The 15,980-nt window shown below is 50.2% G+C and overlaps 1 protein-coding gene across 8 annotated transcripts in view; it reads right to left on the bottom strand.

Annotated features, from left to right (window-relative positions):
• Positions 1-15,980, bottom strand: part of BANP (BTG3 associated nuclear protein) — a 91,635-nt gene that overhangs the window by 60,690 nt on the left and 14,965 nt on the right. For 5 of the 8 annotated variants that reach the window (XM_053554459.1, XM_053554468.1, XM_053554493.1 and 2 more), the window contains exons 2-4: positions 14,130-14,263; positions 7,882-7,973; positions 4,741-4,940 (exon numbers count right to left, since the gene is read on the bottom strand). In XM_053554459.1, the coding sequence (XP_053410434.1) occupies positions 4,741-4,940; positions 7,882-7,973; positions 14,130-14,199 (362 nt within the window). In that variant the 5' untranslated portion in view covers positions 14,200-14,263. Of the gene's footprint in view, positions 1-4,740; positions 4,941-7,881; positions 7,974-14,111; positions 14,264-15,980 lie in introns of all 8 variants that reach the window. The other 3 variants (XM_053554451.1, XM_053554477.1, XM_053554503.1) reach the window with 1 other exon arrangement.

Here is a 15,980-nt window from a genome sequence, read left to right as displayed (position 1 = left end):
TCATTTTGAAAACTAGTATTATAAAGAAGCCTCTGATTTCTTACAATTGCTATAAAATTGTAGAAACATCCTAAAGCTTTTAAACATTTTTAAGCTTTTAAAATAAAAATCTGTTGTTTTTATTTTTTTATTTTTTTTTTTTTGGCCGGGGCTGGGTTTGAACCCGCCACCTCCGGCATATGGGACCGGCGCCCTACCCGCTGAGCCACAGGCGCCGCCCAAAAATCTGTTGTTTTTAAAAATAAGAAACACCAGGGCAGCGCCTGTGGCTCTAAGGGGTAGGGTGCCGGCCCCATATGCCAGAGGTGGCGGGTTCAAACCCAGCCCCGGCCAAAAACTGCAAAAAATAAAATAAAATAAGAAACACCAGCATTTTCCTTGTTAGTGGATATACTCAGTTAATGAAAACAAAGTGGAAACACCTGGCTCTGGAGGTGCTCTCTGCCTATGGGTAGTCGGCTGGACAAACAGACGCCTCCTGCCAGCCACTCCGGCCACCACACTCTGCTACATCCTACTTAGGCTGTTGTCTCCGTGTCTATCTTCAAAGAAGAGTAACAGAAGGATTTCTGTGTTTCCTGCACAACCTGTTCACACCTCAACCCTCAGAGGCCTGCCCTCACTGCAGTCCCCACAGGTGGCCCAGCATTCACAGACGACCTCACAGCTCGACACGGGTGCCTCAGCATCCACCAGACAGGGTCTCCTCCCGACATCTTTAAAGTTAAACCCTCAAGTCACTACACCTAAAATTACAATCAAGCAAAACCTAAACGTACCGCCCTCCTGTAGGAAGGAGAAAAGCACCAACCTAAAAGAACTAACGCCCAGTTCTCTAGTCCCCAAGCAGATGCCGTGGGAGGAAACCCACTCACAGAATCTCACCAACATTTTAATCACAATGATTTAACTTCAGCTGCAAAGAAAAAGGGATTTATTTTTTCTTTTATTTCTCTTGAATTTATTTAAAGAATTTCATCCAAGTATAGAACCTGAAAATCTAAATACAAAATACCGAGTGCGCTGGCAGTCCTCCACTGCCTTCTGTGACCCCAGGAGTGAAGAATGAAAAAGCCAGTCTCGGCACTGACCCAGTGGCACAAGTTGACGGTTTTAATTAGAAAGAGCTGACAGGTGGGCACATCTCCAGGTGCAGGACAGCCTCTGCCATGTATCCTTGGGAACAGGAAGGACGCGGAGGTCAGGGGCTGGTCTCTGTGGAGCCTCCGCGCAGCTGACAGCCCTCAGGTGACTGCTCTACAATTCACAGCCAGGGAAGAATAAGCCTGGGGATCTTTTAAGAGCGTATGATTTGGATATAAGACAATCTGTAACCTACTTCTAAAACTTTATTTGCAATATCTGAGGCCGAAACTAAATCACAGAAGCACTGACTCCCCACTCAGAGCGCCAACCTGTCTGAACCTTTCTGGGGAGATGCTCCCTTTTCTGTGTTCTCTGCTCACATTTCAGGCACTTACCACTCACTCACATGTGTTTACATATCAGCAACTGTCTAATTTAAATAAACATACCTTTCCTTGATATTCTGGGATTAAGTACTTTGTCACCAATTCTCCCCACAATTTCTTATAACAGCTTTCAACTGTTGCCAATTCTTATTTCTCCTTTTCAGAATGTATATGGAAAGAAATGACAGATTTGCACCATTCTTGAGTCATTCAAATATATTTAAAACCTTGTTATGAGAAAATATATATTTAAAACTATGAGAAAATGGAGAAATTTTTCTTCCTTCTATTAATCTCACCTTAATTTTTATAAGCAAAGCTTTATTAGTAATATTGATAAATTCCATCTAATACACAACAAACAATCTATAATAGGTTGATTTTTTACTTTGTCAGTATGATTCTCCAAAACCATAAAAACTAATTTGGGTTAACAAGATTATATATCTGGATCAATATTTTAAAACTTCACATTTATTTCACCATTTGTTAACACAGAAAAAACGAAGGCAGATGTCTAGGTGGTGAGACCTCCGTCCAGTGGAGGGAAGTCTGAGAGGCCTTTTGACCACATGAGTTCTCATGACAGGGACATGTAGCCCTGCAATCCTGCAGACAGTGATGGGTGGTGGCACCCCCAGCCTGCAGATGTGACATCCAAATGAGCGGCTCTGTCATTGTCAGACAGTTTGAAAACCAAAGGAACATGTTACTGCAACACACTCAGCCTAAACGCTGCCACACTCTGTCCCCAGCCCACCTGCCAGCTTCTGTGATGATCAGAGGCAGAAGCCTGGCGTGAAGGCAGCCCCAGCGCAGCCCCACGTCCTCCTCTGGCCACCCTCTCTTTAAAGAAGAGGAAGCTGACACCCCAGACTGAAGCAATGCAGGACCCGCCAAGTCACCAACAGAGCCAGCCAGGGGACTGAGACACCCTCCAGCCTCAGGACCTCCCCGTGCAGGGGGAGTTCCCAGCAGGCTGTTCCCTAGGCCCAAACCACACTGGAGCCCCCTCTTCTTTCTCTGGCAATGAAACTGTCACAAACCATCAAACAGATTTTGACCTGCTCCATTTCCGACCTGGGCCGGTTCACCCCTCCTTAGGCAACCTGGTGGTCCCCCACTCCCGGGAGGTCACCATATTGATGCCGAACTTAGTGCGGACACCCGATCGGCATAGTGCACTACAGCCCAGAACTCCTGGACTCAAGCAATCCTCCTGTCTCAGCCTCCGAGTAGCTGGGACTACAGGCATGCACCACCGCGCCCGACCATCAAACAGATTTTGTCAACACTTTCCCTACCTCACAGAGATGGCCAATGACAAATGATAGATGGCCATCCTCAGGCATGCAGAGCTGGGGCCGGGGGGTGCAGGAAGGGTCATGCATCTTTTCCTTTTATGCCTTAGAGCAAGCAAGGGTTCTCAAGGGAGAGCCCCAGGGGGAAACACGTGGTTGTCCTTGTTCAGAGACACCAGTGGAGCCCAGTGGGCACAGGCAGTACAGGCTGGTGCATCCTTCATCCCAGGAGTCAGCCTGGCCCAACAAACATCTTCCTGCACAACCTCCAATGTCCCAGACAGTCCTGAGGGGAATACGTGTTTCTAACTCTCTGAACCCGGAATCTTACTGCACATAGCCCAGTACACAGAGCCCTTCATCACCTTCAGTATGACTGGAGTTCTCCAGGGTTTCAACTGTTACATAAGTCTGGAAAAACCAGACTTTGCTTTATTTGAAACTTCCTTAGGAATCATGCATCTCCATGTAATAGTCCGTCACCAGCTGGTGTCTGGATCCCGTGTGGTGCCCTCCTGGGCACCAGGGGCACCTGGCTCGTCCCTGCCGACCCGTGGCACCTCGCACGTGTGCCCCGTGACCCCGTGCAAGGCAGTGGGGCAGTCTATTAATAATTTTAAGTTATTAATTATTAGTTAATTTTAAAGGGGCACTGCCAAAAAACAAAATTACCCTAAAAAAAAAAAAAAAAAGGCAATGGGTCTGACAGGTTTGCACACTGCTGAGAGCCCAACGGGCTCCTACATAGAGAGCAGGACCCCTACACGCATGCGGAAGGCCACTGCCGACCACGTGAACACACACAGACAGGACCCCACACGTCTGCTGTGGGGGGAGGGAGTGCACTGCTGACCACGTGAACACAGCACAAGGCTGTCCCAGGAAGCACTGGGACAGCCCACCTCCCCACTGGGAACCGGCACCCTGCCAGATTTCAACACTGCCGGGTACAGCCTTGGGAGGGGCCTGGGCACTTCGGAGAGTTAAAGAAGGCGCTTGTGATTGCATCGGCACAGCAGGCATCACCTGGGCTGTCCCAGACAAACTAGGACAGGTAGTCACCATGATATTGGGTCACACTGGTGAACATTCCAACACCAACCTGCAAAGGAACCCTCTGCCCCATTCCGTATTCCCTAGTGAAGTCCACAAAGCCCCCAGCCACCAGCGCAACAGGCGGGTAGCACTCAGCAGCTTCCTCAGATGGCAGTGGCCAGGCCACAGGGCCCCTCCCACAGTGGGAGCGTGCTGTGGCTCCCACTCCTGGGCACTCCCTGCCTCCTGCTGCCCACCTCACTCCCACAGACACACAGGGCAGGAGACGGCAGTCAGCCGACAGCCTCTGTGAAAAGGCTCCAGGCTCTCAGCAAACACAAAGGCACACACAGCCACTGCCACAGCAGGGCTTCTCCAGGGCCAGTTGTGGGTAAGGCAAGAAGGCCAGGAGGACAGAAGGTGACTGTGCCCAGCCTGGGCTTCAGCTGACCCAGGAGCTGGAGGAGCCAACACAGTGCCTCAGATAAGCAATGTCTGAGCTGGTCAAGCCACTCAAAGCACACACAGACCACTGCACACCTCTCTAAGCCTGGACGCTAAAAAATGAGCACAATAAAAACTGCAGACTTAAATGGAAAGTTTGATACACTCAAGTGAAATTCATAAACACCACATATGAAGAAAATCTATACCTAGGGCCAGACAGAAGTAGAGAGAGAAAAGCAGCAGAAGTGCATCTTCCCAGATCTGGTGGGTTAGTTCCAAAGAAAAGATGCCTCAGTCTGGTTCATGTCAAGGAAAATGTGAGAATGACTCCACGGTGCGCTGGCACCACGTCATGTGTTCAGTTCTGATCTAAGTAAAACCAGCGCCCTGAGATAGCCGAGGCCAAGGCCCCGGTGTCACAGCGGGTTAAGGGACTGGGGCTGGCGGGCGGATGCGGGGATGACCACCGCCAGCTCTGTCCTTACCATCGCACTTTGTTGCACGTCTGGGTCGCACCGAGAGGGGAGCCTGCCACCATGGGGACCTGGATGGGGCTGTGCTGCTTGTTTGTGACCAGATCCAGCTTCTCTTCTAATGATTTACAAGTAGCCTCCAGAGCCTGGAGCTTGGCCTCAATGCTATCCAGTCGCAAGCAGATCGTCTGGTTAATGGAATATAGGAATGACTGTAAATGAAAAAAAGGAGAACGTTAGAAGGAATACCTGGAACTCTAGGTACTTTCTAATTTTAGTTGTATTTACTCCAACAGAACAATACCTACATGTGACTAGCTCTTTAGTTATAAGCCAGAAATATTTGCATAAACAAATTCACAGTTTAAATACAAGTCACATTTTGTACTGAAAATGTGACTACTTTATCAAGGTTTTACCTGTATGCAGGTGTGATTTTTAGTTAAGTCCATGGAATAAAAAACTTACATCATCTTCCATGTGACAGCATATTAATCAGTAAATTTACACATAGAACTAGTCAAATCCTTCTGACAATGAAAACAGATCACACTAACAGCAAAACAGCCTAAATCCCATACTGGCCATGCAGTTCTCATCACAGACCACCCACATGTATTCCAGGCCTCCACCACCCAGTCCCCCAGAGCTCCTGAACAGCAAGCCTGCCACCTAGCGGCGAGCGGCATCACATCTGGTGACTCGCTGAGTGGGTCCCAGGTCCTGACCCCAGTAACCAAAGTGAAGAGTGGTGCGCAGGGCTCAGCACAGGCCACAGGATTAGGCCGAGCCATGAACTTGCAGGCAAGGGCTCTGCTCCCCTCCCTGCTTCCTGCTACATGCAGGGATCAGTGCTGTGGATCCCACCAGTAGACAGACGACTTCCAGTGCTGGGGAGCAGGTCAGGAAGGCACCTCCTACCCTACTGGGCAGTAGGCAAGGCCGGCCTGACTCCAGAGTCAGTATTTGAAGACAGCAAGAACATGTGTCTCCTCCTTCTTGGCCCTTGACTTAGACAGTACAACGCCCAAGGTGGACACATCAGAAGGAAGGAGGCAGGCCCAGGAAATCGAACGTGGCCCATGGGAGCTACCACGAGCTGGCTGTGGTTACAGCCTGCCTGCCCTCCTGATCGTTAGGGAGGCACAGAACACCCAGACTGTGGCATTGCCAGGCACCCTGCCACACAGTCGGCATCACAATCTCGGTGTCGAAGGGAATGCTCTTCCTGCGTACTCAGCAGGCTGAGCTGGCCTCGAGAGGATACGTGTCTGTCTGCCTTCTTGGTGAACAGAGCAGAGGGGCTGCAAGGTGGCAAAGGAAACCCGCACTCTGCCAAACACCCCATACTGGCCGCGGACGACCCCTCCTCCTGGCCAGGCTCTTCCCGAGAGAGGAACACACAAAGTGAGGGCTGACTACTCTCCGTCAGGAGGCACATGCCCAGTGATCGGTGGACTCATACCCACAGCTGGTCTGCAGAAAGGTAGGGTCCACACTGCAGCTGGACATGCTCACCTGGGGAAGCCTGAATTTTTTTTTCTAACTTGAAAACGTCATTTCATTTGGCTCTTGAATTCTTTAAATGCAGTAAGCAACATTATTTTAATTCTGAATGAGAAATAATCCTGTCTGAGTTCAACTTGCCATTGGACTCAGGGCCCGCTCTCATTTGGGACAATCCATTGACTTATTTACATCTCCAAACACCCTTTTCCCAATAAGGCCACCTTTACTGTGGGTGAAAATTACTATGATACATTAATAAAAACAACTCACCAAAGAAATTATTAATGAAGAAGAAAGAGAGTTAGGAGTAAACATTTTTAAAACGTGTACACATAGTGTTCAAGCCAAAGCGCGGTTTCCACTTTCTACATTTCTGTGTTGTTTATAACAAATGCCCATCTTGTGTGATAAAATCATAACTGCATTTCATTTTAAGATATGATAGTGTGCTGTTAACTAATGCAACCGCTTTCCATCTATCCTTTGGTCTGAAATAGAAATTTTAGTGAGAAAATAGTAGTTTCAAGTCACCCATGCATGTTCACACGGCTTCTCTCTGTTGACGAAATGAATTGACTATTTCTAAGCAGACAGTCTCTATATAAATAGAGGAATTACATGAAAAGGACTTTGATTTTCATTTGTGTTACTCTCATAAACTTCTCACATGTACTGATATTTACCTCTACGCCTCTAACAATATTGCAATCAAACAAGCAAAATCTATGATACAAGAATGATTGACTGACTGAGTGGTGGTCTCTAAGAACCCCGTCTAGGAAACTGTAGAATTCAGGTGACTTACAATTCATCACTAGTGGAAAACACAGCCATAGTAACCTCATTTTCCTGCTGTGCCAAATAGGCCTGCAAAGATTCTGGGGGCACCAGAAGGGGCCTCACTGCTGCCCACAAACTCAATCTAAACCATGTTTATTCTTCATTCTCTTCAAAGGGATTATGCTCTTACATAATAAGTTGACTGCTTTTTTTTTTTTTGGTCTTTGGCCGGGGCTAGGTTTGAACCCGCCACCTCCGGCATATGGGACCGGCGCCCTACTCCTTGAGCCACAGGCGCCGCCCAATAAGTTGACTGCTGATTCCCAAAAATGACATGTCCACGCCCTAACCCAGCCTAGAACTTATAAAATGTGGCCTTATTGGGGAGAAAGGTGTTTGGAGATATAAATAAGTCAAAGGATCATCCAATGAGGGTCCAACTGCAAGTCCTCACAAGAGATAGGGAAGCTGGGCCCAGGGGCTCACACCTGCAGCTCTAGCACTCTAGGAGGCTGAAGCAAGAAGTCTGCCCGAGCTCAGGAGCTCAAGGCTGTATTGAGCTGTGAGTGCACCACTACACTCCAGCTTGGGTGACAGAGACAGACCCTGTCTGTGGGTAGGGAGAGAGAAGGGGAAAAAAAAGAGACAGGAGGAGGCAGCCATGTGAGGATGAGACAAGGCCTGAAGCACCACAACCACAAAGGCTGGAGGGACAGGAAGGACCCTCCTCCAGGACCTTTGCGGGAGCATGGCCCTACTGTCACCTTGATTTCAGACCTCTGACCTCCAGAACCGAGAGAGTAAATTTTTGTTTTAAGCCACCCCATTCACATGCCCCACACAGCCTGAGACCTCTAAGCCTACCTTTATGGAGGGATCCTGGCAGTTGATCTCCAGCCGCTGGCGCTTTAGAGTGGGCTCATCTTCATCAGTCACCACGTGGTTCTCCAGAACAACTGAAACCAGTGACAGAGACAAAAACTGGACCTTTCTCAGAAAAGCCTTACAGGATCCTTTGAACATTAGCCTGCAGACAGCACTGACACCTTAAGGTGAAACGGGAAATGGCACAATCTACCACATTTTCTGCCTTTTCATAGTTTAAACTCAAAATTCTCTCAAAGGGCTAGGGCGCTGGTCCCATATGCCAGAGGTGGTGGGTTCAAACCCAGCCCTGGCCAAAAACCACACACAAAAAAAAAATAAATAAATAAACTCAAAATTCTCAGCCAGGCAGAAAGTAGGATAGCTCCTTAATCCCAAGAAAAGCCAAGACAGCAGATAAATTATTTCCCTGACGGCAGCTGAATCCATCCGAACACCAGAACTGCAGCCTTCTTGCTCCCTGTGCTAGGGCTGCCCGCTTGATTTTAGCACGATAAACACACCAATAAAAATGATTTCCTCCCGGGCGGCGCCTGTGGCTCAAAGAAGTAGGGCGCTGGCTCCATATGCCAGAAATGGCGGGTTCAAACCCAGCCCGGCCAAAAACAGCAAAAAAAAAAAAAAAATTTCCTCCCAACTTTAAAATAAAGTCTTGTCTGTTGGATACCTCATTTCAAAGTCAAAACTAATTTCAGAACATTCCACTTTTGTAGGTGTGATGACCACAACATTCTCAAACTGGACATACTAAGTTGAACAGATGCAGCCACAGCCAGGTAACCACACTCCAGCAGCAACTTCGGGGATCTGCAGGGCTCCCCGAGGATGGGCTCCTCGGCCCAGATCCACAGCCTGCCACAATATGGCCCCGACTGCCTTCTTTTGTCTAAAACTGACTGCAAAAACAACATTAAAGATAACCACAAAATCAAAGACAAAATTGTCCACAATCTCCCCATCTCTGCAAATCACATCTCTACTTGCTGTGGCACCAGCTTCTCTTCCCTGTACCTAGTTGATCTTTACAAATTTACATATTTGCAATTACAGATAGAATGTTATATTTCTGCTAAATATTATACCAAGAGTATTTTTCCATTTTGCTACAGTGTTTTCTTCTCATCTCCTTACCTGAAATAACCTCTTTCCACATGCTGGCACATTGAGTACAGTGACATCTGTGTGGGGAGGGGCTGACATCTGTGGGGAGGGGCTGACATCTGTGGGGAGGGGCTGACATCTGTGGGGAGGGGCTGACATCTGTGGGGAAGGGCTGACATCTGTGTGGGAGGGGCTGACATCTGTGGGGAAGGGCTGACATCTGTGGGGAAGGGCTGACATCTGTGGGGAAGGGCTGACATCTGTGGGGAGGGGCTGACATCTGTGGGGAGGGGTTGACATCTGTGGGGAAGGGCTGACATCTGTGTGGGAAGGGCTGACATCTGTGGGGAGGGGCTGACATCTGTGGGGAAGGGCTGACATCTGTGGGGAAGGGCTGACATCTGTGGGGAAGGGCTGACATCTGTGGGGAGGGGCTGACATCTGTGGGGAGGGGCTGACATCTGTGGGGAAGGGCTGACATCTGTGTGGGAGGGGCTGACATCTGTGGGGAGGGGCTGACATCTGTGGGGAGGGGCTGACATCTGTGTGGGAGGGCTGACATCTGTGGGGAAGGGCTGACATCTGTGGGGAAGGGTTGACATCTGTGGGGAAGGGCTGACATCTGTGGGGAGGGGCTGACATCTGTGGGGAGGGGCTGACATCTGTGTGGGAGGGGCTGACATCTGTGGGGAGGGGCTGACATCTGTGGGGAGGGCTGACATCTGTGTGGGAGGGCTGACATCTGTGGGGAAGGGCTGACATCTGTGGGGAAGGGCTGACATCTGTGGGGAAGGGCTGACATCTGTGGGGAAGGGTTGACATCTGTGGGGAGGGGCTGACATCTGTGGGGAGGGGCTGACATCTGTGGGGAAGGGCTGACATCTGTGGGGAGGGGCTGACATCTGTGGGGAGGGGCTGACATCTGTGGGGAGGGGCTGACATCTGTGTGGGAGGGGCTGACATCTGTGGGGAGGGGCTGACATCTGTGTGGGAGGGGCTGACATCTGTGGGGAGGGGCTGACATCTGTGGGGAGGGCTGACATCTGTGTGGGAGGGCTGACATCTGTGGGGAAGGGCTGACATCTGTGGGGAAGGGCTGACATCTGTGGGGAAGGGCTGACATCTGTGGGGAGGTGCTGACATCTGTGGGGAAGGGCTGACATCTGTGGGGAGGGGCTGACATCTGTGGGGAAGGGCTGACATCTGTGGGGAAGGGCTGACATCTGTGGGGAGGGGCTGACATCTGTGGGGAAGGGCTGACATCTGTGGGGAGGGGCTGACATCTGTGTGGGAGGGGCTGACATCTGTGGGGAGGGGCTGACATCTGTGGGGAGGGCTGACATCTGTGTGGGAGGGCTGACATCTGTGGGGAAGGGCTGACATCTGTGGGGAAGGGCTGACATCTGTGGGGAAGGGTTGACATCTGTGGGGAGGGGCTGACATCTCTGGGGAAGGGCTGACATCTGTGGGGAGGGGCTGACATCTGTGGGGAGGGGCTGACATCTGTGGGGAAGGGCTGACATCTGTGGGGAAGGGTTGACATCTGTGGGGAGGGGCTGACATCTCTGGGGAAGGGCTGACATCTCTGGGGAGGGGCTGACATCTGTGGGGAGGGGCTGACATCTGTGGGGAAGGGCTGACATCTGTGTGGAGGGGCTGACATCTGTGTGGAGGGGCTGACATCTCTGGGGAAGGGCTGACATCTCTGGGGAGGGGCTGACATCTGTGGGGAGGGGCTGACATCTGTGGGGAGGGGCTGACATCTGTGGGGAAGGGCTGACATCTGTGGGGAAGGGCTGACATCTGTGGGGAGGGGCTGACATCTCTGGGGAAGGGCTGACATCTCTGGGGAGGGGCTGACATCTGTGGGGAGGGGCTGACATCTGTGGGGAAGGGCTGACATCTGTGTGGAGGGGCTGACATCTGTGGGGAGGGGCTGACATCTGTGGGGAGGGGCTGACATCTGTGGGGAGGGGCTGACATCTGTGGGGAAGGGCTGACATCTGTGGGGAGGGGCTGACATCTGTGGGGAAGGGCTGACATCTGTGGGGAAGGGCTGACATCTGTGGGGAAGGGCTGACATCTGTGGGGAGGGGCTGACATCTGTGGGGAAGGGCTGACATCTGTGGGGAGGGGCTGACATCTGTGTGGAAGGGCTGACATCTGTGGGGAGGGGCTGACATCTGTGGGGAAGGGCTGACATCTGTGGGGAGGGGCTGACATCTGTGGGGAAGGGCTGACATGTGGGGGGACTGACATCTGATGGGGGGCTGACATCTGTGGGGGGGCTAACATCTGTGTGGGAGGGGCTGACATCTGTGTGGGAGGGGCTGACATCTGTGGGGGTTGACATCTGATGGGGGGTTGACATCTGTGGGGAGGGGCTGACATCTGTGTGGGAGGGGCTGACATCTGTGGGGGCTGACATCTGTGTGGGAGGGGCTGACATCTGTGGGGGCTGACATCTGATGGGGGGTTGACATCTGTGGGGAGGGGCTGACTTCTGTGGGGAAGGGCTGACATCTGTGGGGAAGGGCTGACTTCTGTGTGGAGGGGCTGACATTTGTGTGGGAGGGGCTGATATGTTGGGAGGGGCTGCATCTGTGTGGGAGGGGCTATTTGTGGGGGTGAAGGGCTAACATCTGTGTGGGAGGGGCTGACATCTGTGGGAAGGGCTGACATCTGTGTGGGAGGGGCTATTTGGGGGGGAAGGGCTGACATCTGTGTGGGAGGGGCTGACATCTGTGGGAAGGGCTGACATCTGTGTGGGAGGGGCTATTTGTGGGGGGGAAGGGCTGACATCTGTGGGGAGAGGATGATATCTATGGGGAGGGGCTGACTTCTGTGAGGAGGGGCAGTGGCATCTCCTCAGTAGCTTTGTCCGCACCCCCCTTCCCGCAGGATCAATGTGGGAGCCCTCTGAGTTAATGTGTTTGCTATGGTTGTCATGTTTCTCTATGTCACCCAGTCTAGCCTCAAACTCCTGGGCTTGAGGGATCCCCCCACCTGGGCTTCTCAGGTAGCTGGGAGGATCCACGTTAACAGAATCAACACACTTTTTATCGGGAACACCAGTTTGCCAATCACTCTACAGAAATTAGTGCAGCATGTGAGAAAATATATCACCTATGTGTGCATATATAACACACACACACACACAAAGCGTGTTCACTGTAGCACATTTGGTAGGAAAAAATCAGAAATCCGAACGTTCACCAACAGGGAATAACTTTGGCGTACCATCCATCATGCTTTCCAGCAAGCCCCACGCTATAGCCATGCAGGACGAACCATGTGCCAGGCCACGCCTGCCTCCTACAAGCAGCAGTGGGGCAGCCAGGACCCTTCCTTCTTGGCACTTCACCACACTTTGTGCACATGCATTACTTTTAGACAAAAGACCTGTTTATTTAAAAGCCATGGCAATCAACCTGAATGCTAGGCCAGATGAAAGTTACAATCTTCCATGTGTTCAAACAAGCCAGCACAGCCACATGGGAACAGAACACCCTGGAGCAACGCACCGACAGTGTAAAAGCAGCTGCCCCACAACCATGGGAGGTATTTCTTTCTTCTACTTTGTTGACTGTACTGTTAGATTTTATAACATTCCTAAACCAACTATGAAGCAAAGTGCACGGTGCCCCATGGTGTGTGTCAAGGGTCAGTGTCCCCCTAGGCCAGAAACTGCTCTGTGTCCCAGCAGGCGGGTTTGTAACAAACATCGAGAAACCGTGGTTCCCAGGCATTTAAGGAACAGATGGCACAAAATAAAGGTTAGAAATGATTCCTTTTTGGACAATAGTCTATAAAAAGATAATTTATTTAGGAAGTAGTCTGCTGGAATTTTAATAGTTCTAAAACTGCTTAAATGTATCAGAACATTTTTCTTCCATAACAACACAGTGTGTGCTTTCTTAAAAAATGTCACTCGCCTTCTAAAATACAAACACATATTTTTTTAAATTGTTATACACAGTGATGGTGCCTTTTATAAACAAATTAGAAGCAAAATAAGGTAGGAACTGACTGAAGAACAGCATTCCTGAAACATTCCCTTCATATCTGTGACTGTTCACTTCATTATAGAATCAGGCCTGTTACTCTCCCCTTCCACACCACAGCTACTTTCCACGTGTGGTGGTCTCAATCAACATGTCACACAAACAAGACATCATGCTTTTGTATGTGGTTTCTGAAATTTCTCTTTCCATTCTAACATTCCTGAAAGAATAACCACCTCACCAAAATGCTCAGTGACTTAACGGTGTGCACGTGTCATTGCAAACTTAACAGCACTATAAGACCCGTAAAACTTTAGGGCAAAAGAACCAAAATCTTTTTAAAATAATAAGTGTAACCATTAACCAGGTATTTTCTTAGATAAAATTCCTGAAATTTAGATTTCATTTCTGCAGGGTCTCCTTTAAACAAATACTTCAGTAATATTTCAAAGTAGATTTGTGCCTTTAACATCACTGAAAAAAATTATCAGCCTTAGTAAAAGTGGAGAAAAAAAAACTTAATTCTCAGCCACTATTGATGGAAGAATAAATTAATAAAACACTTCCGGAAAACATCAATGTCTTATCAAAATTTTAAGCACACACAGCAATTCTACTTCTGGGAACTTACCCTGTAGAAATATTTGCCAAGATATATATGCAAGGATCTTTCCTATGGGGTTATATATGAAGAAAAGCACCACAAACTGTGAAAATGGTCATCTAAAGGGGAAGAGCTCAACTAGTCAGGGTATACCCATCGGTGGAACACGACATAATTGCCGAGAATGTAGCTCACACATGGACACGGGGAGATTCCCATGATCCACTGCAATGTCAAGATGACCACAGGGCCACAGTGGGAAGGCAGGCTGCAGGCCTGGGAGCAGCAGGGCTCTGCAGTGGGTGTGCCTGCAGGTCCATGCGTCAGAAAGGGGGGCAGCCCTCCAGGACTGCGGGAGGCGGGGGCACGACCGCGTTCACACCTCTCAGATTTGAACTTTGCAAACAGAGCATGCATCACCTTTTCTTCTGTGAAATTTAAAGAAAACTATGGAGTTGTTTTGGGGTTTTAAAGAAGAAAAAGAATAATGTTTCACCTACTGTCCCACAGCTCTGTACCTGGGTGGTCAGGGCTCAGGTCTTCCACTGCAATCTGAACCACGTCCGCCAGGTCGTGCTCCGACATCATCCAGAGCGGGAGGGAGTGGCAGTACCCACACCGTCCACCTGACAGCAGGGCTGGGCTCCGTCACCTGCAGATAGAAACCAAGAAACAGGAGAGGGAGATGAGTGACCAGGACACAGAATGACATGAGCTCTTGATGCCGACCGCATGTGCCCACGTGAGATGACACAGGTGTCTGTGGGTCTTCCTGTCCTGACCACTGACAGGTGGGCATCCACTGAGAAACGACAGACAGTTCACAAGTGTCACTACTTCCTTCCTTAAATACTGAACCATGCCCTGACCCTCCCTATCCATTCAACTCTTTTTTTTTTTTTGTAGAGACAGAGTCTCACTGTACCACCCTCGGGTAGAGTGCCGTGGCATCACACGGCTCACAGCAACCTCTAACTCTTGGGCTTACGCGATTCTCTTGCCTCAGCCTCCCAAGCAGCTGGGACTACAGGCGCCCGCCACAATGCCCGGCTATTTTTTGGTTGCAGTTTGGCCGGGGCTGGGTTTGAACCTGCCACCCTCGGCATATGGGGCCGGCACCCTACTCACTGAGCCACAGGCACCGCCCCATATCCATTCAACTCTTGAGGGCACCTCCAAAGCTACCCCGTAAAACGGGCTTGGAAACATTGCCCCAGACCAAAAGACTCCAGTGGCCCCAACCTCCTGCAGCAAGTCCTGGGTCTCCTGCTCCCTGGGGAGTCCCAGTCTCTGACCTCCTGCAGCAAGTCCTGGGTCTCCTGCTCCCTGGGGAGTCCCAGTCTCTGACCTCCTGCAGCAAGTCCTGGGTCTCCTGCTCCCTGGGGAGTCCCAGTCTCTGACCTCCTGCAGGAAGTCCTGGGTCTCCTGCTCCCTGAGGAGTCCAGTCTCTGACCTCCTGCAGCAAGTCCTGGGGTCTCCTGCTCCCTGAGGAGTCCCCATTTCCACTGTGCTCACCACACCCTAGAAATCCCAGACGCATCCCCCTGCTACCTCCACAGCAGCACAGCATCCCTCCTCTCAAACTCTTCCCCAGCAGACCTGCCCTGGGCCACACCTCATGCTCCATTTCTGCTGTTCTACAGCCCATGTGGCCTGGTAGCTCCCCTACTTGGCCTTCCACACTCTTTCAGGGTCAGCCCTGAACGGCAGCACTACCCCAACACTGAGGCCACTACACTACACTGCCCACCGCTGTGCTATCCAGGGCAGGGCTGTCCCTGAGCCCAGCACAGGATCTAGAACACAGTGACTTTCTTCCAGCTCCTGGGACACTTTGATTAGGCATCGAGACCTTATTTCCAAAATAAAAGTAAGGCTGCACCATTCCGACGATGATCTACTGCGCCCAGACCTAAACAGTTGTCTTGGAGAATTTAGTAGTACCACCGTATTTTTATCATTACACCTTATTTTAATTATTTATAAATAAATTTTACAAAACAAATTATTTGTCTTTTCCAAACCGTATGATACACTCCTAGAGGGCGGAAACCACACCCATGGCTCTCTGCAGCCCAAACCTCCGCTTGGTGAGACCTCCCTGGCGGCCCTCAACACACGTCCACGGCAGGGGAAAAGGAATTCTCAGGTCATGTAGTTTTAACTATGAGTCTCCTGACAACTCTGTTAATAGATAAGTTCCAACAAGCATAAAACTGAATTAACAGACTTCACGGTGTTCTCAAACCCTATCAACAGTGTGGTCTCCCCTTTCCTTTGTCTAGATTCAAATTCTACAGTCACACAATAGCAGTTCCAGAATTCCAGAATTTGGCAAAGCAGGAGCCATGTGCATGGTTTTCAAGAAA

The sequence above is a fragment of the Nycticebus coucang genome, chromosome 2 (assembly GCF_027406575.1).
Source record: "Nycticebus coucang isolate mNycCou1 chromosome 2, mNycCou1.pri, whole genome shotgun sequence".
In the NCBI taxonomy this organism is placed as follows: Eukaryota; Metazoa; Chordata; class Mammalia; order Primates; family Lorisidae; genus Nycticebus; species Nycticebus coucang.
Note: the sequence above shows the minus strand (reverse complement) of the source record. Positions and strands in the feature narration are given on the sequence as shown.